We start from the raw sequence: 26,710 nt of genomic DNA, 5'->3' as shown, positions 1-26,710 counted from the left end.
CCCTTTGATACAGTTCTTCATGTTGTGGTGACCCCACAACCATAAAATTATTTTCATTGCTACTTCATAACTGTAATTTTGCTACTGTTATAAACTGGGAGATCCCTGTGACAGGGTCGTTCAACACCCCCCCCCCCCAAAAGGGGTGGCGACCCACAGGTTGAGAACCACTGCTTCAGCTGCACTCAGGACCTAGACGTGTCTTTCTGGGAATTAACACCTTGATATGAGGTCACTGGACTCCAGATTACTCCAGCCACCAAATCTTTAAGCTTCCTGGTGGGCAGAGGCTTCCGACCCATACCAGGCCCCCTCCCTGCCTTCCACAGTTTCCTCCTCTCGGGATCCTGCCCCCACCCCCCCCGGGCTTTTTCTTCTTTCCTTGCTTCCTTTGCTTTTTCACTCTTTCTGCTTTTATCCTTCTGTTTTCTTTTATTTTCCTGTACTGTTCACTTTCCCTTTTTGCTTTTATTCTTCCCACACACTGGTTTTGGTTACTGTATGTGGTGGTTACATAATCTGGTGTCAACTTGTGGAGGGGTGGAGTCTAACCTGTCAATCAGGTCTCAGCTTGATGACCTCATTTGGAGGTGCCACAGAGATAAATAGTTCACTGGAGCCCAGATCCACATAGGCTCTCTGCTTCATCTTCCTGATGACAAGACACATGGAACTATACTAGAGCCCTGGAGCTGGAGGAGCCACGTGGAGACCCCTGCCAGTGCTGAGATATTTCCACTGCCACTGGATCCAAAAGACTTTTCATCCACTGGCCTGTGATCTTCCTGCACTTGGTGTCATTACATGTGTTGCTTGAGTCTGAAGAGGAATTTGTAGATTGGTATCATACATATGAGCTAATATTGATTTATGGCCTTGATCTGGACTGGGCTGAGCTGTTTTCTCAATCTCCAATTGCTCTTGCATATAAAACTCGCTCTTATACACATGAGTCTCCTCAGATTTGTTTCTCCAGTCTACCCAGACAAACACATTGTATGTTGTTCTTCTTGTCCCACAGCCATGATTTTCCTTTCCTTTCCTGTCATTAAACTCTTTTATTTTTTTCTTGCTGTTGTTTGCTTGTTTTTGACCATTTTTCTTTTGTTTGTTTGATTTTCTTTTCTCACAGAGTGGGAGACAGCAACCATGCTTACTCAACAAAGGCATATCCATATTTCTTGCAGCCATGCCTTCTAGTCAACGGCCACCACCCACTCCCATACCACTTGACCTTTGATAAAAAGCAGAAAACACTAACCAACCCCATTCTCAACTATGGTATACAAATAGAGAAGCGAGAACTGCACACACTCACATTCTCTATCACATCCTCCAGGAGACAGGTGACTTAAGGTCTAACCACCATATAATCATTGATTAAACACCAATACTACATCACCACCACAATGTCTCAGAGACAACACACCATTTCAGTTCCCACAAAGAAACAAGACAGAATGACTCAAATAAGTAACCAAAAATACTGAAGACCTTTCTTCGGAAGAAATGGCAGTGGAAGAAGGAAGTCAAATGAGTGGTATTTAGACTTTCAGCAGATTGAGAGAAAGATTGAGAAAACTACAGAAAAAAGCAAGGAAAACAAATATTAGAAGACTCCATGAAAACAGTAGAAGAGCAAACCAACAAAAAAAGTGAAAATTAGGAAACTATACAAAAACAGCAAATAGAAATTCAGCAGTGTAATACAAGGGACTTCAGAAATAATGCATTGAAAGTACAAAGGAGTAGAATTGAACTAATGAAGGCTAAATTAGTGAGCTTGGAAGCAAATCTTGCAACACTAACCTGCTCTCAAAAATCGAACACTGGCCTTTGAGCTGATTCTGACTCATAGAGACCCTCTGAAGACAGGGTGTTATTTAAGATAAAAGGCTAGTCACGAGAAATATTACACAGATTTTAACAAGAAGTGCTACAAGGATTCAGAAGATACTAAGATGACCTCATGACACAGCGCTTGAGCCAGCCTTTCTCTCTTTACCCATCTCTCACGCCTGTACTCAAGGCTCCGTTCATTGGATCAATTCTGCCTCATGACTCTGTCTCACTATGAGTCAGAATTGACTCAGCTATGGTTTGTTTTTTTAAATTTTATAAATGAGGAAATGGAAATAAGGCAAAAAGGGTGAATGTTGTGCCTTTCAATTATATATAGGTGTTATCTATGGGTTTTTAAAATTTACCCAGAACTTAGTCTTTGTCCTTCCTTCCTGAGAGTCTAAATCCTTGAAATTTCCTGTGATTATACTGTCTTTAAGGTGGCCTCCAGTCCACATCGGAGGTATGCTTATACAGTAATGAGGTTGGGGCTAGCCAGGCGAGAAAGACCACTTTATGATATCAACTGACTGCAATCAAACATGACTATTTCATGAGGCCCTAATAAAGGCTCTAGACACTGTAGGTGTTTCAGGTGGGCAAGACCCAGATGCATGGTGGACTTGGATGCTTTGCCTTTTGGAATTTTCCCAGGCCAATAAGTCTCTTCATTTGCATTTATGCTAGGTTTTGTGTCACCCCGAATGGGCCAGGATTCTCAGTGCTTTAGCAGCTGTGGCCTAGTAACGCCCCGTGACGTGGCGTAACATAATGGCTGCTATGAGCAGCCAAGCAGTTACACGAATAGTAAGTTGGAGTGCAACCCCTTAATCAGGCTACAACTCTGATGCGATCAAAAGGGAGTTTCCTAGGCTATGTGGCCTACTTCCTATCTAAGTGGACACGATGGAAAAACATGCTTGCGTTTTGCTGGGTCTAAATCTTGCATCAGGCTGTCATCATCCTCTGGTTCTTTGGACTTGAGCCAAGGCCTGCCAAATTGTCTGCTGATTCTAGGAGCCATTAGTAGCCTGCCAGTTGACTTGCTAACTTCCAATGCATTCCCCTCCTCAGTCACAAACCTAGCCTCCTGATCTTGGATTCATTTCGCTCTGAAGCCTAATATTGGTGGCTTGTGGTGTTCCTGAGATCCTGGGTTTATCAGCTTCGAGTCGGCAGAGGCCTTCCGCTTAACATTGGACTCATGGAACTCTAATTGGTGGTACCCACTTTGACAACTGCGTGAGCCATTTTCTTGATATAAATTTATCAATCTATCTAAACATGACTGGCTTTGCTTCTTTAGAAAACCCAACCTAATGGATTCCTTTTATTGTGATAGAACTTTAACAGTAAGTATAGTATTTGCCACAAGTTGTGAGTCATTCTAGTGTGTCGCAGTCCAGCTGCAGCAAGGTCCGGGGGTCCCTCAAGGTGGGTCACAGAAACCACACGTGACAGAAACCTCACGACTCAAAGTTTCCAGGTGACTGTTCCAGTTTTATTCATGCAAAGCTTCAACTTATATATTATTTTTCTTGCCTTAAAGCTTATGGCCTGAGATCATACATCAGGAAATTCTCAGACCACAAGACCATGACAGGTTACATAATCACATCATGATTCTTGGTTAAAAATTAGTACATCTTGAAACTAAAATTTTCTCAACTACAAAGGTGATAGACATAAACCTTCTAACAATAACTGAGCACACTTCATCCAACTAAGGCGCATTGTTCTAACTATGAAATCAATAAAGTATTAATACATTTCATTATAAAAAATTAGTTGACAGGCTTTGGCTGTTCTTTCTTAGGCTGTTCCTCTAGGACTTTCTTGTTCTTACTTTTCCACTAAGTTCCCAAAAATTAAACTCCCAAGGCATGAGTTGCCTCACAATAGGTAGCTTTGCTTCAGTGGACTTCAAACATCACGGAGGCCTTCTTCTTGCTAACTGTTCCATAAAACTTAAACTACTAAAAGGAACTTGTACACCTTCTTTGTTAACTATTCTTATGCCATTTTCATTACAAGCCCCTCTATAAGGTAAATCAGGGTCAGGAACTCTATTTCTCTTTGGGTGATTTCCTGGAGGGGGATGCCATATTCTACCCCCTATGTGGTAACCAATAGAAGGAGGGGGGAAACCTGTGAGAAGAGGATGGAGAACTTTTTTAGAGTCTTGCACAAAAGCTTCCAAACGAGCCTCTGAGATTTCCATGGGTTTCGGTTACAATAGCTCAGCCTGCTCAAGATCTAACATAAATTCCTTAAGGGGGGCTTCTGGCTTCCAGTTTCTAGTTTTATTACATAATACACTTTGCACGCAATCAGGACATGGATCTTTCAAAGCCATAGGAAGGGGAATAACCTCAACTTCTGGGGAATATTCCTCAGTTGACATCAGTTGTTTCATAAAAAGGGAAGTGATAAAGATTATCAAGAACCAGAGAGCAGCTATAATTATCAATAATGATATCAGGCCAATAATTTCAAAGACTTCACGGAAGAGACCTTCCTTGGTGGAGCCTTCTTTGAATGCTCCTGCTCCATGTGCTGACTTTGTCAAGGCCCATGGTTGGAAGTGGTCTCGGCACTAGTGAATTATGAAACCCAGGAGAGTAGTGGGGGCCAGCAGGTCAAAAGTGAGAGAGACTGGAGACCTCTAATTTTAAGGTTGTTAGGCCAAGAGAGGAAAGGAACACCCACATTTGCATCAAATCCAAAGTGAAGGTTTCTCATAGACTCCTGAGCTTACAGCTGGTGTCTGAGGCCTCAGGCAGACTTGGCAGTCCAGAGGACTGAGTGCTTTCTGTGACCTGAGCTAGCTCCAGGTGGCAACGTTAAAGGAAGAGCTTTTGTAGGGACAGCTGCAGTCAGAACTGAAGTGGAACAACACTAATCACATGTTGGTTTGATCAACAGTTGTCTCAGTAGTGGGGATTTGATTTTCCCACTTACTACCCCAGAATGTGCATCAATTTACTATTTATTCTTGATTAAAAGTCCCAAACTTAGCAATAATACAGGCTGGGTCACAATCTCTTGGTTTGCATGGCAGGGCACTACAATCCCTTAGCCTGCACACTACGTAGAGAACTGTAGGTGGAGGCGCTCATGTCTGTACAAAACACACCGTCTCTCCCCTGGCAGTCTTCCTGTCCTGTAAGCCAATTTCCTAACTCCACAAAATGGTCATGGCATCTTACTAGTTCCCTCAGTATTTAGTGTTGAATGAAATCTTTGCTCTCTAGGTTTATTATTCCCAAATGATTCCAACCACATATGTTTTCCAAGCAGAAAAATATATATTACCAATTTCTTTCAGGATCAACACTTATTGACCGAGATTGCAAAAACCTACCATTTATAGTTCTCTTCTTCCAAGTGTTTCTCTGAACTCTGTACTGATATGCTTCAACTGATTCTACAGGGGAGAGACGGTGTGTTTTGTACAGACATGAGGAGCACCTCCACCAACAGTTTTCTACGTAGTGTGCAGGCCTTTCACCAATGTAGGCAGTCCCTGGCTTAAAAGTTCTAAGTCAGGTGCAAGTATTTCTTGATTGTTCCAGGATAAAAATGTCTTCCCTGGCTTTTAAATGTTATCTTTATGATTATTTTACCCTTACCACTTTATTTATTCTGTATGGTTTTCCAGTTTGTGAAGCACAGTAGATGCATAGAGGTAACTGATGCAAGGATTTATAGGGGTGTGTGTGTGTGTGTGTGTGTGTCAGTTCCATAATTTGTTGTCAATTTGAGACTTAGGAGTGAAAGGATCAAGTTTAGCCTGTCAATCAGGTCTCAGCTTGATGACCTCATTTGGAGGCACAAAGGAGATAAATAGCTGACTGGAGGCAGTACACAGGATCACCCCTGGGAGACATTGCGGGTGACAAGACACATGGAGCTATGCTAGTGCCCTGAGCTGGAGGAACTCTGTAGAGACCTCTGTCAGTGCTGACATGCTTCTACCGCCACTGGATCCACAAGACTTTCCATGCAGTGGCCTGGGATCATCCTGCATTCAGCATCATTGCATGTGTTTCTTGAGCCTGAAGAGGAATTTATAGATTGGTATTGGCCATATGGGCTCATAATGGACTTGACCTGGACTGGGCTGTTTTCTCAATATTTAATTGCTCTTGGAATGTGTTTCCTTAGTCTACCAGGACTAACCTAGGGTGGGCAATAAGGAGGATGCGGGGATATGGGGAGTAATGTATGTGGGAACGGGGAGAGAGCACTATAACTTATTGTGATTATACAACTCATTTTAAAAGTGATGGGGGGAGGGATAAAAAAGAAGAGTTGATACCAAGGGACAATTAGAAAGAAATTGTTTTGGAAATGATGATGGCAACACATGTACAAGTATGTGTTGTACAAGTACTATAGAATGATGGATTGTTATAAGATTTGTAAGAGTCCTCCAATAAAATGATTTTTTAAGTGATTTAACCATGAAAAAAGAATTCCAAAATTGACTGTGGTAATGGTTGTATGATTCTTCTTGATATGACTGAATTATTGAATTGTATGATATGTGGATTATGTGCCAAGAAAACTGTTAAAAAATACAAAATACAAAGGGCCCACCATGAAGTCTTTAATAAAATTCACAAAACTTCAGTAAAACAACAGCTTTTTATTACATGGATTCAAATACACAGTAGACGAGTCATTTTCCAGAAAATTTGCAGTCAATACAATCCTGTTATGGACGGCATCTCAACACTTAATTCTGAAAGGCGTCCTTTGAATTCCCTTTACAAAACCGGGTACAAACAGTAAGAAACTGTTGCTATCTGTAGTTTCTTTTGATCATTGTCACCAACCTCAGAAACAAAACACATGTATTTTCATCCTCCTGTGTGCATGGCGTTGTAAAATGGGAGCTTTTTGCCGTGTGGTACAGCGTTTATAAATACAATACACCCATACAAAGTTGAAGCCATTAAAAAGAGCTAGGGACAACTGCTGGGGTAATTAAGTCTGGGATGCTGGTGGAATCTATGGAGACATTTAAAAACAGCTCACAAACTCATACAGCACAGTAAACACTTCACTTGGAAGGGGGCAAGGGCTTTCTATGCGCTACTGGCGGGTTTTCTAAGTTGCCCCCAATTCACTTTTTTTCAGACACTATCTTTAAGTACTGTAAGGCATTGTGCGCTGCGTCGCTCTGGGCATTGCTGAAGGAGATCCCAGTGCCATGACAGACTGTGATAGGACTAGTTGACAGTTCAGCCAGACATTGATACTGTCCATTGGCACTCAGCTCTTCTGTAATGACAGAGCAAACATGACAGTTAATGCCAAGCATCAATAGGCAGGTCTTTTGTGAAAGCAAGACTAGTCTACTTACTCATCCGCTTTGTCATGCACGTGACCACAAACAGAAACAAAACTTCGTGTCTAGCTATGGCAGTGATTCCAGAACTGTCCCTCGAGGGACGTTAAAAATACAGCTGCGCAAACCACACCCTAACCTATTCCACCTGAAACACGGGGTTGAGGGGGTCAGAGCTGGTGGGAGTCTAAACTTTTCTTAAAAACTCCCAAGGCGGCAGTTCTAATGTGGCTAGTTGAAAGCGTTGGCAAGTTCCTGGACCACAGGAAGTTTCTTCAAAGTCAATATTTGTGACTTATGTCTGCCTCCCAAGCATTCAACACATGTCCCTTTTGTAGTTACTTACTGACAAGGAGTCTCCCTCCAGTCATCCTTTCTGTCGACCTGCAGTAAATTCTCAGGTGCTGCATCACTCTTAATATATTAAAATAGTACCCTTGATCCAATATCCAATCCCCAAGAGTAGAGAAAATTCAAAAAACAAGCAACTCTTCCAGCTATTAAAATACCCCTTTCTCCCAGTGCTAATGGCTTTGACACTTGAGACCCTTACTTCTCTTCTCATCAGGGCTAAAATACAGCTGCCCAACACTTTGCATTTCATGGTGGAGGTACACCAAAACAATTAACAACCCAAACCAAACCCCATCCAATCAGTCAGCTTTACAACTAAAGTAATGTAAGATGCACATGGATCTGATTTTCAATCTGTGAGCCATTTGTCTCTATGAGCAGAGGTGAGAGAATCTAGGCGATGGCAGATAATGGCAGAAAAGCCATGAATGAACTTGTCTGCATTCGCCTTCTCCCAGCACTGGGACAGTGGCAGAGCAGAGAAGAGGGTTGGCCTCCGTACACTTGGCCCTTGCTGTAGAACGCTTTCTCATTTACCAACCTAGACATGAGGACTAGGGTAGCAGTGTATTTAATTAGGGCTCTTCTGTAACCTAGCTTCACCATCGCTACCACACTGACTAACTATATAATCTTGGGAGACATTTCTCAGCCTTTCTCTACCTTACTTTCTTCATCCACTGTTACTGCGTCACTTGACTCACAGCTACCTACCTTACAGGACACAGCAAAAATGCCCTTTTGGGTTTCTAAGGCTGTAACCCTTTTTGGGAGTAGAAAGCCTCATCTCCCTCCCTTGGAGTGGTTGGTGAGTTTGAACTGCTGACCTTGTGGCTAGCAGCCTAAAGTGTTCCCACTATGTCACCAGGGCTCCTTCATGAGGATCACTGAGCCTCTGAGGCACCGAGGTTCGTTTGAGGACTCTGTAAGTTGATCTGTGAGGGTCCTTAGAACTATGCCCGTCAATCTTAGCTATTATTATATTTGCTACTGTAACAGTATAGACATTAACTATTATTTTTCAAAATAATAGGGCATTAATAACTCTGTAAATATATACTCTGATAATTACATATAGTCAGCACTCCAGAGCAAAAAGATATATTAGAATACAAATTTCTGATTCTCAATTATCTTTAAAGAAACAACATTTCTTGAGATAAGCGAAAGAGGGAAAAATCATACCTATATCCAAATATGTTATATTAAAACCTTGTTCCCTGGCGATCTCACTAAGTAGCTGGATATAATCCATGTTGGGAATACTGAGAAGGGTTCTTTTCAGGAAGTTGATCTTCTCACCAGGAGAATTCCTTAAGGAATGCCAAGTACAACCTAGAGTGTGCTCCACGAGGTTTGTCTGGAAAACACAGATTAAGACCTCCACTCTTAGCTCCCACTGAGTTCCAACACTATTATCATTAAAAGTACATGCACATCTAGAACTCTCTAAAACATGGCTAAATGGATACCATTTGGTTAACTTTTCAATTTAAACTAGACAACATTAACAAGGATATTCATTAAAAACATACCACACATTTTTTGTTTTTGTTTTTATTAAATGAAGTACTTGCAGTAAAATAGAAGTATTTAGGGATACTCTTAATACAATGGTGTCTCAGTGAAATTTCCTGATGGTCATGTAAGAAGTACAATCTATTTAAGATCATCATATGCAGATCTGAAAACAATTGAATTTGCCTATTGGAGCAATTATAAATCAAAATATAAAATAACTTCAATATCTTAATAGGTCCTGTGTTCCCTATCAATCAACCGACATTTAGAAAGAAAACAGTGAAACTGTCGAAAAGCTGAAACGTGCTGTTTGGGAAGAATGCGTAGCTATCACCACTCAAATGAATGGCAGGGTGCCAGGTGGCTTTTTTCAAAGGGAGAGGTCTTTCATCTTCCCAAAGCCTCCCCTACCTTGTCAGCCTTGTGGCCCAAACTGACATTTGGAAGCCAGATAAAGCTGTAGTAGTGGACACTGAACATGAAGAAATGTTTAAAATGACACTGGGAGGACCCAGACAACAAGAAATTACAGATGGTTTCCTGGAGGAAAGATGTTTAATTACACCAATAGAACTTTTGAGCATTACTTACTAAAGAAATGTGGTTGTCGGGAGAAATATTACTGAATTTGGCAAGACATTTCTCCGCAGCATTTCTCTTGGCTTGTTTTTTTGACGCCCCCTTTCCTAACGAAGAGAAAGAAATGGTGGATGTTAGAAGAGAAATGAATGCTCACAAAGGGTGATTTCATATTTAAAGTATTGTGTCAGATCAGATAATAACCTCATGGTGTTAACACACTTCTTAACCTGGCATTCTTAGGATTTTGAAGCTATGTCCTCACTATTTTTTGGAAATAGCTATACTTTTTTAAAAAAAAACAAACAACAACACAGTTATATTCACTTTAAAGAATCACTTTTGTGTTAATTTTGGCCAAATACTCAAATGTGTCCAGGTACAACTGAATAACAACCCCTTATCTTTCAATGCTGATTTTTTGCTTATTGTCTTCTATAAACAGACAACGAGGTGGGACTTCTTTTCTAAAGCACTAATAAGGCTACAGAGGATGCTGGGATTTAAATACACCACAAATATAATCTACTTCAATGTTTTTCTTTTATGCATTAAAACTGAGGTATAGGGAGATTTAAGAAATCTCTGCCTAAATTTACAACGCAGGACTCTTTCAAGAATGGAAGTGCAGAGCCTGCTGTTGGCCCAGTGTTCTCTGCACTAGCCTGTGCTACAAGCTCTTCTCACAGGCATGTAATTTATTACTTGAAACGATTTGGCCAATGGTAAAATTTTTCTCCTAGTGCACTTTTAAAAGAGTAAAAACAACATGCCAGAGAGTAAACAGGAACTGTCATTCATAGTACTTTTCTACGTGACTACTCTTTCTCAGCTTAGGGCCTTTGCCACACCAAACCAAACCAAACCAACCAAACCTGAAGTGGCTGTAATACAAAAGGGCAATTCCACTTTATTTTCATTCAGTGCTAATTTTTGCCATCTAGTTTTTATTAAGTCACCTTCTTCTCAACCGCATTTTCTCTCTGGTTTTCTTATCTTCCAGAACAAAAGATGTTTAAACTCCTAAGGACTTAGTTGTCCAAAATGAGTTTTGTTTTTTTAATCACTAATACAGCAAAGATTCCTTCTAAGTTTGGTCAATTACTTATCTTTCCATTAATAAACTCTTATTTTTTAATAGCATATTAAAAGCATATAAATATGCTTAAGCTAAATACTTATTTTTAAATTCAATGTTAGTTATTAAAACAGGAATATATAAAATTTTCATCCACAGAATTGAAAAGTTATTACAAAAGAAATTTCCGGAGTCATTCCTCATCTGAAAACATTTCAAATGCCTCTAACTGTAGGAAGGTGAGGGAAAAAAAAAAAGTACCAGTTTCCATAAATGACTCTAGCCTGCAAATTGTGGTATATTCTCTCTTATGAACAGGTCCTCCCTCTTGGGAAAGTGTATACTCAGGCAGTCTCCAGCCATGATGAATAGCCAATTCCTATAAAATCAACATAAGGCTTCAGTAATGATTTTAACTATGTAATGGCCCAAGCAGACATGATACTCTCTCCTGAGTGTTAATGCATTTCTATTATACTGCTTTTAGACAGTGGAAAAGTGAGGAAAGACCCTACAGTGTTCAGAGACGCTCCAGAAATGTTTGTGTTTTATCAGTCCACAATGCCAAGTGAAGAATGGCACTGCTCCAGGAGGCCACAGTAAGCTGACATCACAGAGCTCAAATGGCAGGCTGCCATTACCCCCTTCAGGAGCACCAGAAAGGACATCTGTAGGTGTCATTGCTCAAGGCCTTCCCTCTGCTAAAGACGTCCATGCCCACAGCTGGCTAACTATGAGGAGCAGGGACTGCAGAGACTCGGATTAGGTTGAGGAAGGTAAAGAAAACATAGAAAAACAAAGCAGGAAAGAGACCAACGGACTAGCTGGATAACAAAGCATGTGGAAAATCTGCAAGGAAGGCGATTCTGTACGCAGAAGTTCACAGCTGGAAAAAAATGTATCTGTAATAAGCAAATGAGCAGCCTTTGTTTTGAGTTAGGTTACCCAAAATGAGTTCCTTACAAAGTCTTCTGTCACAACAGAAGTACTAATATTCTGAGCTCTCGACACCCGGAATCCAGCACAGATAAACCCCTCAGGAACAGTACTGGGAGTAGCAATACCATGAGGGTAGGGGAAAGGTTGGGGGTAAATGGGGGAGAAACAGGGAACCAATTATAATAATCGAGGTATAAACACTTCCCCACTAAGGGACGAACAACAGAAACGTGGACGAAGGGAGACAGCGGATGGTGTAAAATATGGAAAATAATAATTATCATTTATCAAGGGTCTACAAGGGTGGAAGGTTGGGAGGGGGGGAGAAAAGAGGAGCTGATACAAACAGCTCAAGCAGGAAAAAAATTGTTTTGAAAATGATGATGGCAACATATGTACAAGTATGCTTAATACTATTGAATGATGGATTGTTATAAGATTTGTAAGAGGCCCCCAATAAAATGATTAATTAAAAAATGATAGCAACATATGTACAAATGTGATACAATTGAAGTATGGATTGTTAAAGAGCTGTAAGAGCCCCCAGTATAAAGATAATAAAAAATTCTAAAAATGTTAATAAAAATTAAAAAAATATATATTCTTAATGTATAAAACACTTGGGTGCACTGAGGTCCTGTTGATCTCAAATGAGAATTCCACAAACCCAAAGCAAATATTATATATGGATGAAAATCCAAAACGTATGTAAATAGAAATATAATTTAAAGTTAGTTCTTTAATATTGAATGATTTTAACTTGGAAAACAAAATAGTTCACCATCTTATCTTTAAAATATTAATTCTCTGTCGTAACTCCTGTAATAAAATCTCTGATCAGTAGAAAAATGTTCCACATGGAAAAATTGCATGACTTACCTGTAAGGATCCAATAGGATTAAGCTGGCTCTTTGGTTGTTTTGAAGGATCAGGCATTAACGGGTCAGGAACTGCAAAGCTAAACATTTGTTTAAGGTTACAAAACAAAATAGTTTGTTATAAACAAATTATTATATAAATGATGCGTATTTTAAAGTGGCATTTTGACTCTTGCCATTCCTTCTATTGGGAATCCCCTCTTCGCAAACCTCTTCCCTGGGCATCCAATCTGCTCATCATCCAAACAGTACCTCAGGCCCCTATGAAACTTAAGAGGGCAGTGAGTGTGTTAGTAAAGGAAGGCCAATTTGCTAAAGGAGGGTGGGAATGGATGCACTTGAAGAATGGGACCAGTATCCAGAATGGCACACGTAGAAATCGGTGTATGAGTGGGTACCCCAAAAAACCTGGAATTTTTTCAAAGCTATGTATTTAAATTTTTTCTTTTTTAACAAAACAAACTCATCACCTTCAAAGTATTCTCCATCACTTAATAACATTTATCAAATCTGCAATTCCAATTTTGGAAACACTTTTCAAACATCTGTTTGGATGGCTGACAGCACCTCCCTCGTTTTCTCCTTCACCTCTTCCATGTCCTCCTATCGCCGTCCTTTCACGGCCCCTTTATTCCCAGAAACAAAGAGAAGTCTTATGGAGCGGGGTCAGGTGAGTAAGGGGTGTGGGGCAAATGAAGAATGTTGTTTTTTGCCAAAAACGGATGCACTGAGATTACTGCATGAGCAGGTGCATTGCCATGGTGGCAAAACCAGTCCCCCGGCCCCATCGGCCACAAATCAGGCCTTTCTTGTCACACGTTGTCATGCAATCTTTTCAGAATCTCTAAATAGTCTGACCTGGTGGAATGAACTTCAAATGCACTATGGGTCGATATTCTCATCCGTTCGGGAAGCTGACGGATGTCCAGAATAAGATTTGTCATCAATAGATATTTCACCTTTTTTCAAATGAGAAAACCACTTGTACACATGACTTTTTTCCATAGCAGTGTCCTTGTCAGCTGTATTCAACATCACAAGTTTCTGCAGCATTTTTCTTGAGCAGGAAACAAAATTTCAGTCTCACGCTGTTATCTTAAAACTTGTACTAAAAAATTTGTAGCACACCTTCCCAAGTGACACTACTGGGTGCACTAACTCAGAGCGAGTTGCTCGATGTTTTCCTAGCAGGAAAAAAATGTGTACTATGAAAGCTCTGCTCTGTCCAGTGCAATTCCAGTTTTTTTTTTTTTTTTTGGTGGCAGTGGGGGAGTACCTCGTATACTGTGTATCTTCACAAAAACCAAAAAATAACAGAAAAAAACGCAGCTTCTCTTTTTATACCCCAGTGGAAGAAAGCTTCTCTTCTTTGAATCAGTGGTTCTCAAGGAAATTATTTGATCACAAATTATACACGCTTATGAATATTTGTCCACCATCATCTCCCCTCTACTGTCCATACTGTAAGCTCATTGATGGTAGGGACTGTGCGTTACTTAGCTTCATAAGCACTGTGGGGAGCTGTACCACAGATGTTCAATAAAAATGTATTTAAACTATACTATTGTTCTAACTGCACCAGGAGAAGACCAATAACTATCCAGGAAGCCTAAGTTTAGCCTGGTAAGGGGATAACATGGATCATAAATGCTTTTCCATCTAAATAACCATGGGGGAAGGTAACTTTGATCTACCGTGTGGTAGTTCTGGGATAATCCACTAAGATTTATAGTAAGCTACAAACAGATGGCCTGCATGAATCAGGTGTCATCATGTAGATATTCTGGTTAAAGGAAAGAGACCATTTCTACTAGGTGGTTTGAAATTACTAGCTATTATGGAATTCAGTGCCTGACACGAGAAAGCTACATTCCAAGCTACTACCTCTGAGGTAACTGGAAAACCATTTATCCGTGACAAATGAAGTTTAGTTTTTGCCACTTCCTCAAGTCCTTTTTTAACTGCCAGAATGCCAAGCTTTACACATAGGCGGACCTTATTTGAGCATTCATTTACTCCGCTGCATGCCGAAGCTACCCAAGTAACTGTGATGGAGAAGTGAGAAAGCCTCTGTATTCAATCACCCTAGGCCTGATTACAGCTTAGTAATCCCCATCTTACCTGCGAGAAGCAAATATATTTGCAAGGTCTATAAATCTTTTTGCTGACAAAATTAATTGCTCATGTGTGAAAAGAACATTCAGATCATCTGCTCATTTTCACAAATGTACCCAACACTTTGTATGGACACACCCACAGTGTGACCATCACTGAGGAAAGGAAGGGGTGGGAGAGTAGAGAACCCAATACCTGTTATGTCATTTGGCACATCTTGAAAGCTACTAATTACAATGCATGACCCTAGGGAATCAAACATCACATGCGGCGGATCAGGCTTGTCTCAGCCAAGGGCCTATCTATAGGGTTACCATGCTACACACACACAGAGGCCACCTCCTGTCCGTCAGCTTGTCTCCTGGGGGCTTGAGTGTTGCTGTGGTCCTGGAAGCGATCTCACTGGCGTTTCAAATCGCAGCAGGGTCACCCAGAGCGAACACATCTCAGAAGCACTCCCCGATGAAGGACAGACAGCGGGAGGACTAGGCTGTGCACTTCAGAGGAATTAGCCACAGAAAACCCTATGGACAGCATGGAGACACTGTCAGGCACTCGCGAACAGCAGCAGACACAGAGCCAGACGGTGAGCCCCTCGGGGCAGAAGGTGTGGAACATCTGGCTGAGGAGAAGCCCCTGCTCAAAGTCGAGTCAGTCACAATGACATGATGCAGTGAGCCTTTGCAAACTTCATTTGCTGATGAGCTACAAATATAAAATTAGGAAGTATGAACTTAAGAAAATGGAAAGGCATTAAAAATGAAATGAAATGTATAAAGATGGATCTTCTAGGCCTTAGTGAGTGAAGCGGACTGGTATAAGCCACTGTAGATCAGGGTACTGTGCCAGGAATGACACAATCAAGAATGGCATTGCCTTCTTAATAAAAAAGGACGTTTCAAGAACTATCTTGACATACGATGTCGTCTGCTGTGGTAAACTGAGGACTTGGACGAGTGTATCTGGCCTTACTCCGTAACTCACAACCACGGGCCTAGAAAACTGGTCCTATTTAGAGAAAGAGCTCCACTGTTCCGAAATAGCAATGCCTTCAAATACACATTCTCCAGGCTGAACGTGTGCCCCCCCCCGCCCCCAATAGGCCTTATTATGGAACAGTCATAGGAGATCCCATAAAAGATGCCTCAGTCCTACATCTAGCGCCTAGCTAGTTGCTATGCTTGAAAGTTTTCTGTAGAGAAGAGCAATCCAGTTCTATAGGCGAACCTACCACAATATGTCACACACACCCCTCCCCCGGAGGGATCAAGGGCATTCAAGGTCAACTGGCACTACGTCACGATGATGACTCACTTCACTGCTAATTTATTACGTTACCAGCTTATATTACCCGTTGACTGTAATATGTTCACTGTATGATGTGGATGCCTTCTGAAAGACCAGTAATCCCCATTATATATACCCACTGAAGAATACATTCATGCTCTTGCTCCTGACATAGGGACAAGGAGCCCCTGTGCCCTGCAGTCTGTTTTTCTTATTTTCCATAATCACGAAGTTGCTCCTGAGGACCCATTTGAGTGTGGGGAACCGTACCCCCACAACCTGTGATAGCACTATATCTATCTGAATTCAAGGAAATGCAATTAATATAACTACTATTCAAATTTATGCACTGACCATGAAAGTTTGTGATAAAAGAAATGAAACTGAAAATGCGTGATCAAGATGTATTGAGAATTTTTGGTGATTTAGAATGCAAAAGTTGTACACAGAGAGCAAGGATGAGTAGATGGAAAATAGGGTCTTGGTGACAGACATGAAGTAGGAGATCCAATAGATAGAATTTTGTAAGACCAATATGGAGAAGCCTATCAGCAGATAAAACCAGGCCAGGGTCTCCCTATGGAAGAGACCATCAATTATTCAAATGTAAGTTCAAGTTGAAGCTGAAGAAAATTAAAACCAACCCACAAGAGCTAAAATACGACCTTGAAAATATATCACACACATTTAGACAACATCTCAGGACCTGAGGAGCTGTGGTCCAACATCAAGAACCTCATACATGAAGAAAGCAAAGGCCCTGAAAAAGACCGAAAAGAAAGAAGAGATCAGCGTGCATGTCAGAAAAGACTGTGAAATTCATTTTCAGTCCTGGAATAGCTAAGGCAAATGGAATAAATGATAAATCTAAAGAGCTGAATATAAAATTTCAAGGGGAAGCTCGAGAAGGCAAAGTAAATTATTATAATGAAATGTGCAAAGACCTAGAGTTAGAAAACCAAAAACCAAATTTCATCTTAAATTAAAAGAACTAAAGAAAATTTTCAAACCTCAAGTTGCAACACTGAAAGATTCTACAGACAAAATACTGAATGATGTAGGAAGCACCAAAAGATGGAAATACACAGAATCACTCTACTCAAAATCACTAGTCTACATTACAGTTTCAAGAGGCAGCACATAAGCAAGAAACAATGGAAGTGACGGAAGAAAGAGGCAAAAATGAGGCTCCAGGAATTGATGGTATACCAACTGATGAAGCACTGGAAATACTCATTCATCTATGCCAAGAAATTTGAAAGACGGCTGCATGGCCAACTGATTGGAAGAGCTCTGTATTTGTGCCCATTGTAAAGAGTGTGACCCAACAATGTCCAAAGTATAGAACAGTGTCATTGATATCACATGCAAGTACAATCTGCTGAAAATAATCCAAACAATGTTTGCAGCAGTACATTGGCAGTGACCTGCAAGAGTTTCAGGTCAGGTTCAGAAGAGGATGTGAACAAAGGATGTCATTGCTGACATCAGCTGGATCTTGGCTGGAAGTAGAGAATACCAGAAAGATGTTTACTTGTGTTTTATTGACTATGCCATGGCATTCAACTATGTGGATCATAACAAACTACAGACAGCCTTGAGCAGAAAGGGAATACCAACACCTAATTGTGCTCTTGTGGAACCTGTGCATAGATCAGGAGGCAGTTGTGCAGAGAGAACAAGGCAACACTGCATGGTTTCAATCAGGAAAGGTGGCACCAAGGTTGTCTCCTCTCACTAATTCTATCTGTAGGCTGAGCAAATCATCAGAGAAAATGGATTATCTGAAGAAGAATGTGGCATCAGGATTGGTTGGAGGAAGCTTATTAACAACCTGTGATATGCAGAGGTCACAACCTTGCTTGCTGAAAGTGAGGATTTGAAGTATCTGCTGATAAAGATCAAGGATTGAAGCCTTCAGCACAGATTACAACTCAATGTAAAGAAAACCCAAATCCTGACAACTGGGCCATCCAGGTAACATCATGATAAACGGAGAAAAGATTAAGACTGAAAAGATTCTGTCTTTCTTGAATCTACAATCAATGCTCCTGGTAGCAGCTGTCAAGAGATCAAACAATGCATTGCATCAAGTAAATCTGCCACACAAGACCCCTCTAATGTGCTGAAAAACAAGGATGTTACTTTGAAGACTAATATGTGTCTGACGTAAGCCTTTGTGTTTTCAATCACCTCATATGCATATGAAATTTGGACATCGAGTAAGGAAAACTGTGAAGAATCAATGCATTTGAACTATGCATTGCTGGTGGAGAATATTGAAAGTACCACGAACTGCCAAATAACAACAAACCTGTCTTGAAAGAACAACAGCCAGAACACTCCTTACGAGCAAGATGGTAAGACTTGGTCTCATGCATTCTGGACATGTTATCAGGAGAGACTAGTCCCTATAGGCGGGCTTTATGGAGGGGCAGCCAAAAGAAGAGAAAGGCCCCTAGACAAGACAGATCGACTGGGTGGCTGCAATGGGCTCAGACATCAGAACCATGGTGCAGGACCAGGCAGTGTTTCCTTCTGCTGTGCACAGGGTCTCTACAAGGTAGAACGGACTAGGCAGCAGCAACAGCAGCCCTGGTAAGGGCTGATCTAAACTATCCAAAAGCTTTAGAATGACTTAGAAAGAGGAGCGCTGAAAGAGGACCTAACGCCCACAGTATTGCTATATGACTAAAACACTTTGAATATTAATTAAGCAGTGAAGACTGGCATTATAGTAAGGCATAAAGCATGATATTAGTATAAAAAAATACTGATGTCTGAATTTATAAATCAATGACTTTTTTTTCCGTTTTCAACTGGTACCAGATTCAGCCATGATTTATTGAAGGGAATTGCAATTCAGTGATTTCCCTGACATTTTAAAAAACACCAGCCAGCTATCTTGAAGAATGGTCTCCAATTTGGGACATGTCTGAGGTTGTGTACTTCTGGCAGGAGTCCATGGGACAGTTTTCAGCCTGTCACGTCAAGGGGAGGGTGACACCGGTGTTTCCTTACTGGTGCTATTGGCTCTGACCACATGGTTACGGCGGTGCCTGTCAGATTTTTACACTGGAAAATTATTACTGTTGGCATTGCAGTAAATAAATATTTTGTAGGGAATATATTTGGAGACTGTGCAAATATCTTTGGTTTCATCATACTTTGGTCCAATTTTAACATGCACCGGTGATTCTTGCCCATGTTTTTACTTTGTTTCTTGGCTAAGGATGATTTTTTTATTTCCCTCATTTCTTCTGTATTTATGAATTATACTTTTAGCTACAACACTGCTTTTAGCTGATCTTTTCTCTGTCCCGTGCCTTGCTTTCTTTGGTGTAGAAATGATCAAGATCTTAATAAAGACATTAGCCAGATAAACTCTAATTTTCTATAGCTAACTTCTATTTGGTTTAAAAATAAGTACAGCCTAGTTCCTGAGACTCTTCATTTAATAGCTGCTTGCTGGACCTGCTTTCTTAAAGATTAAACTGTCTTCAAATGTATCGCAGATTCTCATAGGGAAACAGGATGTCTGGGCTAAGACACTTAACAACAGTTTACTTTGCTGCTTCTGTGGGTATGTTCACACTCTCGATCTTGCCTCAGCCATATTTTTGAGCTGCAGAACAAAGAAATTGAGCTCACCAAATACTTGCATTGGCTTTCAAAATGTTTATGGCAGCCTCTGCAGCTCTATGTTTCGCCAGCTTCTTACTTGTACCTTCACCTGAATTATGGTTACAAAAGCAAACAATCAGAAAAACCATTATAAAAAAGATGGTTTGTTTTTTTTTAACACAAAACAAAATCACCAGAGGATCTACATACACACAGGCAGTCCCTGGTTTCGAATGGAGCTGTATTTGATGGCCCGCCAGTGATGAGTGTGGCGGGCGGGGCATATGCCCTGGTACAGCTTAAGTCGCTTCACTCCCCAAGCGAGCAGTTTCTCTTGATGTGGTAGAAGAGCCCATCCTTCCTCAAGCCGGGTAGACACCAATGCATATAAAAAGCCAAACAGGAGTCTGCGAGAATGTTTGGAGAGGGACATCGCTTTAGTTTCGCCAGGTGCTAGATAGGCTGCTGAGGTGGGCAGATCCCTAGGGTTCTTACTTGCCTTACTGTAATCTGAGACGAGTCCTGGTGGTAGGGCTTACGCATTGGGCTGCTAACCAGGAGGTCAACAGTTTGAAACAACACCTGTTACAAGGCTTTCTATTTCCATAGACTTTTGTCTCTGAAACAGGGGCAGTGCTACCTTGTCCTACAGACTCGCTAAGAGTTGGAATCAACTCAGTAGCAATGAGTCTTTCTTGTAGAAGTGCAAGATTAGGCTGCCATGTGTGGCAAGAAAAGAATTGGTTGGGAGTAATGGCTGATATGAGAAGCTCTGGTGGTGTAGGTGGCTTGCTGGGTTGCTATTTATAACCCACTTAAAACCACCAGCTCGAACCCACCAAGAGTTACAGTCTCAGAAACTCACAGAGCGCAGTTCTACCCTGTCCTATATGGTTGCTATGAGTGGGAATCTCAGGCTGGTAGTGAGGTTGCTTTTTGGAGTGGTTGGTTCAGTTGTTTCAAAGTCAGGGAAAATTTACAGAATTAGAGCTAGTCATGGACTTAGTGCCAACTGGAAGCATTAAAATGTGGTCCTGCCCAAATTTCCTTCTGGAAAAACTCAGCTACCATGATATTTTGGCTTTTATATGCACCGATGCTTACTTTGCTTGAGGCAGACTGATAAATGGCTATCAGGATTAGGAGAAACCCTTGAAACAGAGCCTACATCCAGGATATACTCCATAAAGGGCAATTTGTTTTTAAGTTGGATGTTCATAGCCTAGGGACTGCATACACACACAGACACACACACATACACACACATCCGGTGATAGAAGCATATACAGCATGCAGTTCTCATTATAATAAAATGCTGCTCACAGGAAAAACATCTTAAAGTTACACGTTTGGTTCTCTGCCTACCTATATAAAATCTTTATTGTCCCTACATATATACATACACACACAATAAAATTGTGATAAAGCAGACCACGTCACCTTTTCTTAGAATACAAGTTAGTATTTCATTCTTTTATTCCTGTAGAGGGAGTGATTGTTTCCTTCCTCTGAGTAAGTACTGACTTTCTGGACGGCAACAAAGGGCTCATTTTAAAGGAGTCACTTTAAGCAAAGCTGTTTGACAGCAAAATGGGCCGAATTATTTTGACGGCCCATCCTGGGCTGGAGCAAACCTCTCAGCACTCATGCCTGCACACGGGGCAGGTTGCTGGGAAGGTCATATACAGAAGATAATCCAAAAAACAGAAACCAACTTCAGTGCCATCGATTCTGACTCACAGTAACCCTACAGGACAGGGGAGAACTGCCCCTGTAGGTTTCCAAGACTGTCACTCTCTAAGGGAGCAGAAAACCTCGTCTTTCTTTCAAGGGCTACCTGGTGGCTTCAAATGACTAGTCTCGTGGTTAGGAGCCCAAAACATAACCGTTACGCCACCAGGACTCCTACAGAAGGTGACAACTTATATATATATATATCCTATATCATCTCTATCCCTTTCGCGGATAGATGAGGACAGACAAAACTCACTAATCATTAAGGTTCATGTCTAAATTTCAGTCACCAATCGCACCTTGTGAATTATCAGTGTAATCTTTTCCCTGCTGAGTTCCAACTGGATAGTGAGAACCTTTCCAGGTGGTTTCAGGGTGCTGACATGAGTTCTACTGTGGAAGGAGAGCGGGCACAGTAGAGGAGTAGCCCAAGTCAGGGCACACACAGACCATGTCTGTGAGTCCACTATCAAAGTCATCCGGGACTGAGGCTCCTGCACAGAGACTACAGCCTAGGCTGGAGCTCCACCTGTAAACAGCATGTGAAGCATGCAGCTTCTCTCCTCTTGGACGGACACAGAAGGTCTCAAGGAGGAAGAGATAACTATCAGAAACTGAAAAGATTAGTAGAAAGGAGTAAGGTGATGAGAGTGGAGATTTAGAAAGAGCAGTTTAAGCAGAGAAAAGACCACTTGCAAAAGTTTAAAGGCAACACAAAACAGTGTACTCAGGAGTCTTAAGTCCTGGGGCACAGTTTAAGACTAACAGGCTGAGAGACAAGATTTTGAGGGAAAAGGCTAGACACCTGGAGAAGAGAAAGATCTTGTGAATTTGTGCCTTCATGTACATAGGAACCACCTGGAAATTTAGTTCAACTGCGCACTCTGATTCTGAAGTTCAGGGATGGGGCCTGATCGTCTTGCATGTTCATCACCTGCTGTCAGTGCCGCTGCTGACCACACGTGGAGAAAACAAGGTATGGAAGCCATGTTATGAAATTTGTATTTATCCACAGGGAAACCTGTGACAGGATTTTAAGCAGAGAAACTAAGAACAGCTTAGAATTCTAAAATAAACACTGAATGTAGTATGGAGAATGAAATGGATATTACAAGACCAGATAGAAATCTTTGAGACCATAGCTCTGATGTAGGCAGAAGATAATCCAAAAAACAGAAACCAACTTCAGGAGATATTTAGATGGTAGGATTTGGTTACTGACTGGACAAGCGGTAAAGGAAAGGGTTAAGAAGATAAAACCCCTATTTCTAGTATGAGCAACCAGGTGGTGGAGTTGCTTATGTTGAGATAAGGAATGCTGGGACCATAAGTTTTTTGGGGAAAAAAAGAGAGGTTCAATTTGGGAGAATGTGATTTTGAGGTGCCCTTGATGTATCCATGTGACAGTGTCTATCAAGCATTAGCCAACACTGTAACTGGGCCTACACCAAAGAAAGAGAGTTCACAATTATCATGCTTTAGATAGTATAAGAAGCCTTGTAGGCAGATAAGCTTGTAAAGGAAGTCAGTGCAGTATGTAAAACAAGCCCTAGTGACACGCTAGGTTGTGTCAAGCTGCTAAACATAAGATTGGAGGTTCAAATCCACCAGCCTGCTCCACTGGAGAAAGAAGAGGCTTTCTGCTCCCATAAAGACTGACAGCCTCAGAATCCATATAGAGTACTGCTACTATCCTATAGTGTCGCTATCACACAGCAGTGGGTGTGGGTATTTAAACAAAGACTAGATGAAGCAGTAATAACATGTTGACTCTCCAGTTCACACAAGGTACCTTCCAGCCAGCGCCGACAATCCACCTACCTCACGCAGACAAGAAAGCGTCTACATTTTAACAGGACTTCCACAGTGACAAAAGCAAATGATGCCTACCCATTACCAGATGGTAGAATTTCAGCCTTCTTACTGAAAAATTCTTTTCTTGGGATTTGTCCAAATCGAAATTTCGATGAAATGTTTTGTTTGTAATAGATCATGTTCACACCTATAGATGGGTAACTTCAGTTATCATTTGCTCAGGTTCACAGACTATTATAAAGTGTATGTCTAAACTCTTGAAATTTCATTGCTTTGTGAACTTGGATATATTACTCATCAACTCTTTAATTGGCTTCCTCATATATGAAAATGATAACATGTAAAACACCTATACCCAACTAGAAGTTGCTGAATTTGTGAAGCTTCTCATTCATTTGTGGCCTTCCTCATTCAGGTTGGATACAAAATCAGATGTACGTAGTCCAAAATAGCAAAGGAACAACAGAGAGGGTGAGATGCTCAGAACATTCCAGAGTTACGCCTCTAATCGGAAATTGCCTCAAATACACCTATCACCCAGCTACGGCTGCCCCAAGAACCCTTCCTGCTGCTCCCTAAAACAAAGGTAGGAAGTGCCTTGCAAAGACCTGGATAACATAATTTCATTTATAAGCTTTCCTTGGAATCCTAAAGAAAAGCATATCAAGGACAAAATCAGATAAAGTTGGAATGTTTCAGTGACCTGAAACGAGGTGTCAGTTTCAAAAGTGCCTTATCCTCATGGCCGTTTCTGGCAAAAACCGCCCCTTTCCGACCTGAAAAGCAATACCAAGCCTTGAGACTGCCAGCCAGCATGGGCATGGGGTGAACTGTGCATACAGACCTGTGCAGACTATGTCGCCAACGGTTACTCTGAAGGTGAAAGTGGGCACTTGTGCGTCGGATCGTTCACATTCATAAACCGGGACGTTCTTGGTCTTCATGCCGTATTCATGTAATACCTGAATCGGTGTTTTCCCCGGCTTAGCTGTAACCATCTTCCCCGAACTGCAAAACACAGGGGGAAAGGTGTGCTTTGTTTACGACGGCGACAGCGAAAGAGAGGGTAGCATAAGCACAGAGGCCAGCCTGACAGCCACCAAGAGTGGCCGGGGCGGGGCCTCTGCTTCCTGGCAGCCAGAGTTGGCTCGGATGCTCTAGGCTCCCGGTCCCGCGGCGGCACGCACGCAGGGGCAGGGCGGGCGCGGGAGGTATTTAGGGCGGTAGCTTCAGTGCCAGTACGGGGTGCTCATGGGAACCTGACGGAGGCCGGTGCTCAGACTGAGGACCAAGCCTGCAATCCTTGGCTGGCTCGGAGCTGGGGCCTTCAGGTAAGGCGGCCGCGCGCCACCTCTGGCCTCCAGCCCCGCCCAGGTGGTCCACAACCGCAAGGGGGCGGGGCCTGTGAGAGGGCGGGGCCGAGCGCGCGAGCAGGCCACGCAGGGGCGAGCGCCCCAGGGGCTTCTCCCAGAATGCCGCGGGAGAGCCGGATGCCCCCCCCTCCCTCAACTCCCTCTCTCCCGTTCAGGCCCCGGCGGTGCTGGAGCTGACCTGAAGGTCCCGCTGTCCTCGCGCTCCAGCGGCGGGGCCGCAGCGCGGTGCCTGCTCTGGGACATGACGAGAAAGAGCGCCCCTCAACGACGTCCTCGACCCGAGGGTCCGCCGGTACCCGAGAGCCGCGTCCCGGCGCCGCCGCCCTCCTCCTCCTCCGGGTCCCCCACGCCTCCGCCCTGCCTGGCCGGTAGCCCTGTGGCGATGGGCGGACACGGGCGGAGGCGGAGCCTCGGCTCAGGGCCGGCCCCCCCGGCCACGCCTCCCGAAAAGCCTCCCCACTCCTGGCCCTTCTTCCGGCCAGGCCCCGCCCCGCGGCTGCACACGGTCCGCGCCCCTCCCGTCGGCCCGCCCCTCGCCCGGTGCCTCCTCACCTGGGCTGCGCACCTCCGCCCGCCTGCATCCGCACTGGCCCAGGGCTTTGTCCTTACCCGGAGGCCAGGTCCTGCTCGGAGCCTAGGCTGGTGGGCTCAGATCTGGGCGCTTGAAGCACACCCTCCACTCCCGCCCCCACCGCAGCATTGGCGCTAGCGCACTTTAAGAAAGTGCCTGTCCCGGAGTGCACAATTGCCAAGGCCCCAAACCCCGGGACTCGAGCCCGGCGTCAGATTCACGGAAGACGTTCTCTTGGTTCCCACATCATGTCTTTAGGGGCAGCAGGGTCGCCCCGAGACCACCCCTCTGCCCACCCACCCGTCACTTCGCCGTCTCCTTTGTCTTCAGGTTCGGGTGGTGATGCTGGTGCGCGGGACCGCAGTGAGCCATGTTTGGCGCCACTGTAGGCTATTCTATAGACCAGATTCCAATTAAACGCATTTTCTACCAACCTTTCAGTTTGTAATTTTGTTTGCCAGTCTTGATGAGGGCCAGACAATCACGTTAGAAGCGTTGCTTCTCTAGTTGTTCGTTAGCCACTTGCCGAAATCACTCCCCGTGCTTACTTTGTATTCGGAAGATTGCTTTGGACAACACTGCCCTCACAAAGCGCGGCATCAAGAAAAGCCGTCTACTTTTCAGGTCGCATTCGAGTCCCGGACACTTAAAAACATGCAATGACCAGAATCTTGTCAGACGGATTTTTCCTTATTTCAGGCTTGAATTAAGCCTGTTCTACCCCCTCCTCGTTATTATGTATGTACTAATTGCTATTCACTAAAGATATGCTTTCTTGAATTTATAAACAATATTAAAAGCCACTATTTCAAAATGCATTACCATCCACATAACAACCATAGTGATGCAATATTTCAACAACCAGTTTATAGTTTATAAAATCTGTAGCCTCAAGATTCCTTGAGAACAGTGGTAAACTGAGGGACCGGATGAGAGTGCAATGCAGCTAAATCCTCTCTGCTCATAATTACAGGTCTGGAAAGCCGACTCCAGTGGGGGAAGACCCTCATGGTTATGAGACATAAACAAATCTCAGCCTTCATTCTCATGACTGGGCACAGTCCCTCCAATAACCCCCCATAAAGGAACTGTCATAAATGAGGGAGCTACCATAGGAGATGAGTCATTCCCGTGTCTGGCTGTGCCTGGAGGTTATCTGTAGATAAGAGCAATCAGGTTCTATAGGCGAATCCACTGCAAAATACAGCAAACCCCTGGGGAGGGCTCAGGGTTTTTTGAGGTCAACTAGCACTAGGTCAAGATGATTCACCTCACTGCTGGTTTATTTTGCTACCCGATTATATTACTCATCGACTATGTAATATGTCTGCTGTATGATGCGCATGCCTTTTGAAAGATCTGTAAGCCCCATAATATGTACTCATTGGAAAATACATTCCCTTGCTTAGTCCTGACATAGGGACAAGAAGTCCCTGTGGCTCGCTGTCTGCCTATTATTTCCCACAATCTCAAAGTTGCTCCAAGGACCCTCACCCCACAGAGAACCCTACCCAAACCTCACCTAGTTCTCTCTTTAAAGAAAGTGGGGTAGTAAGAGGGCACAGAGAAAGGAATGCAGGACCATACAGTATTATCAAGAGATGTAGTCCACATGTATTTCATGTGTACTTAGAAGTATAAATA

At 42.7% G+C, this 26,710-nt stretch overlaps 1 protein-coding gene across 2 annotated transcripts; it reads right to left on the bottom strand.

Annotated features, from left to right (window-relative positions):
* Positions 1 to 6,473: 6,473 nt before the first annotated feature.
* PRKRA (protein activator of interferon induced protein kinase EIF2AK2) lies at positions 6,474 to 24,887 on the bottom strand. 2 transcript variants are annotated; one of them, XM_075529198.1, is made up of 8 exons: positions 24,674 to 24,887; positions 23,967 to 24,130; positions 19,601 to 19,682; positions 12,549 to 12,627; positions 10,992 to 11,109; positions 9,665 to 9,759; positions 8,738 to 8,912; positions 6,474 to 7,131 (listed from the first exon to the last, which is right to left on the bottom strand). In XM_075529198.1, exons 1-8 carry the CDS (start codon positions 24,736 to 24,738, stop codon positions 6,974 to 6,976), a joined length of 936 nt encoding a protein of 311 aa, XP_075385313.1. In that variant the 5' UTR covers positions 24,739 to 24,887; the 3' UTR covers positions 6,474 to 6,973. The 2 variants fall into 2 exon arrangements, with proteins under 2 accessions (XP_075385313.1, XP_075385314.1); XM_075529199.1 differs by lacking the exons at positions 19,601 to 19,682; positions 24,674 to 24,887 and having other exon boundaries at positions 23,967 to 24,103.
* Between the last annotated feature and the right edge of the window lie 1,823 nt (positions 24,888 to 26,710).

Source organism: Tenrec ecaudatus, chromosome 13, assembly GCF_050624435.1.
Source record: "Tenrec ecaudatus isolate mTenEca1 chromosome 13, mTenEca1.hap1, whole genome shotgun sequence".
In the NCBI taxonomy this organism is placed as follows: Eukaryota; Metazoa; Chordata; class Mammalia; order Afrosoricida; family Tenrecidae; genus Tenrec; species Tenrec ecaudatus.
The sequence above is the reverse complement of the archived record's forward strand: the minus strand, read 5'-3'. Positions and strand labels throughout refer to the sequence as shown.

Bases quoted from the DNA above. Each gene is read 5' to 3' on its own strand.
- PRKRA (XM_075529198.1), bottom strand. From the start codon at position 24,738: ATGTCCCAGAGCAGGCACCGCGCTGCGGCCCCGCCGCTGGAGCGCGAG. The intron at 19,683-23,966 runs GTCTGTATGCAC...ACCATAATTCAG, and splicing joins TGGCGACATAGTCTGCACAG to GTGAAGGTACAAGTAAGAAG. The intron at 11,110-12,548 runs GTAAGTCATGCA...TTGATTTTATAG, and splicing joins ATCCTATTGGATCCTTACAG to GAATTGGCTATTCATCATGG.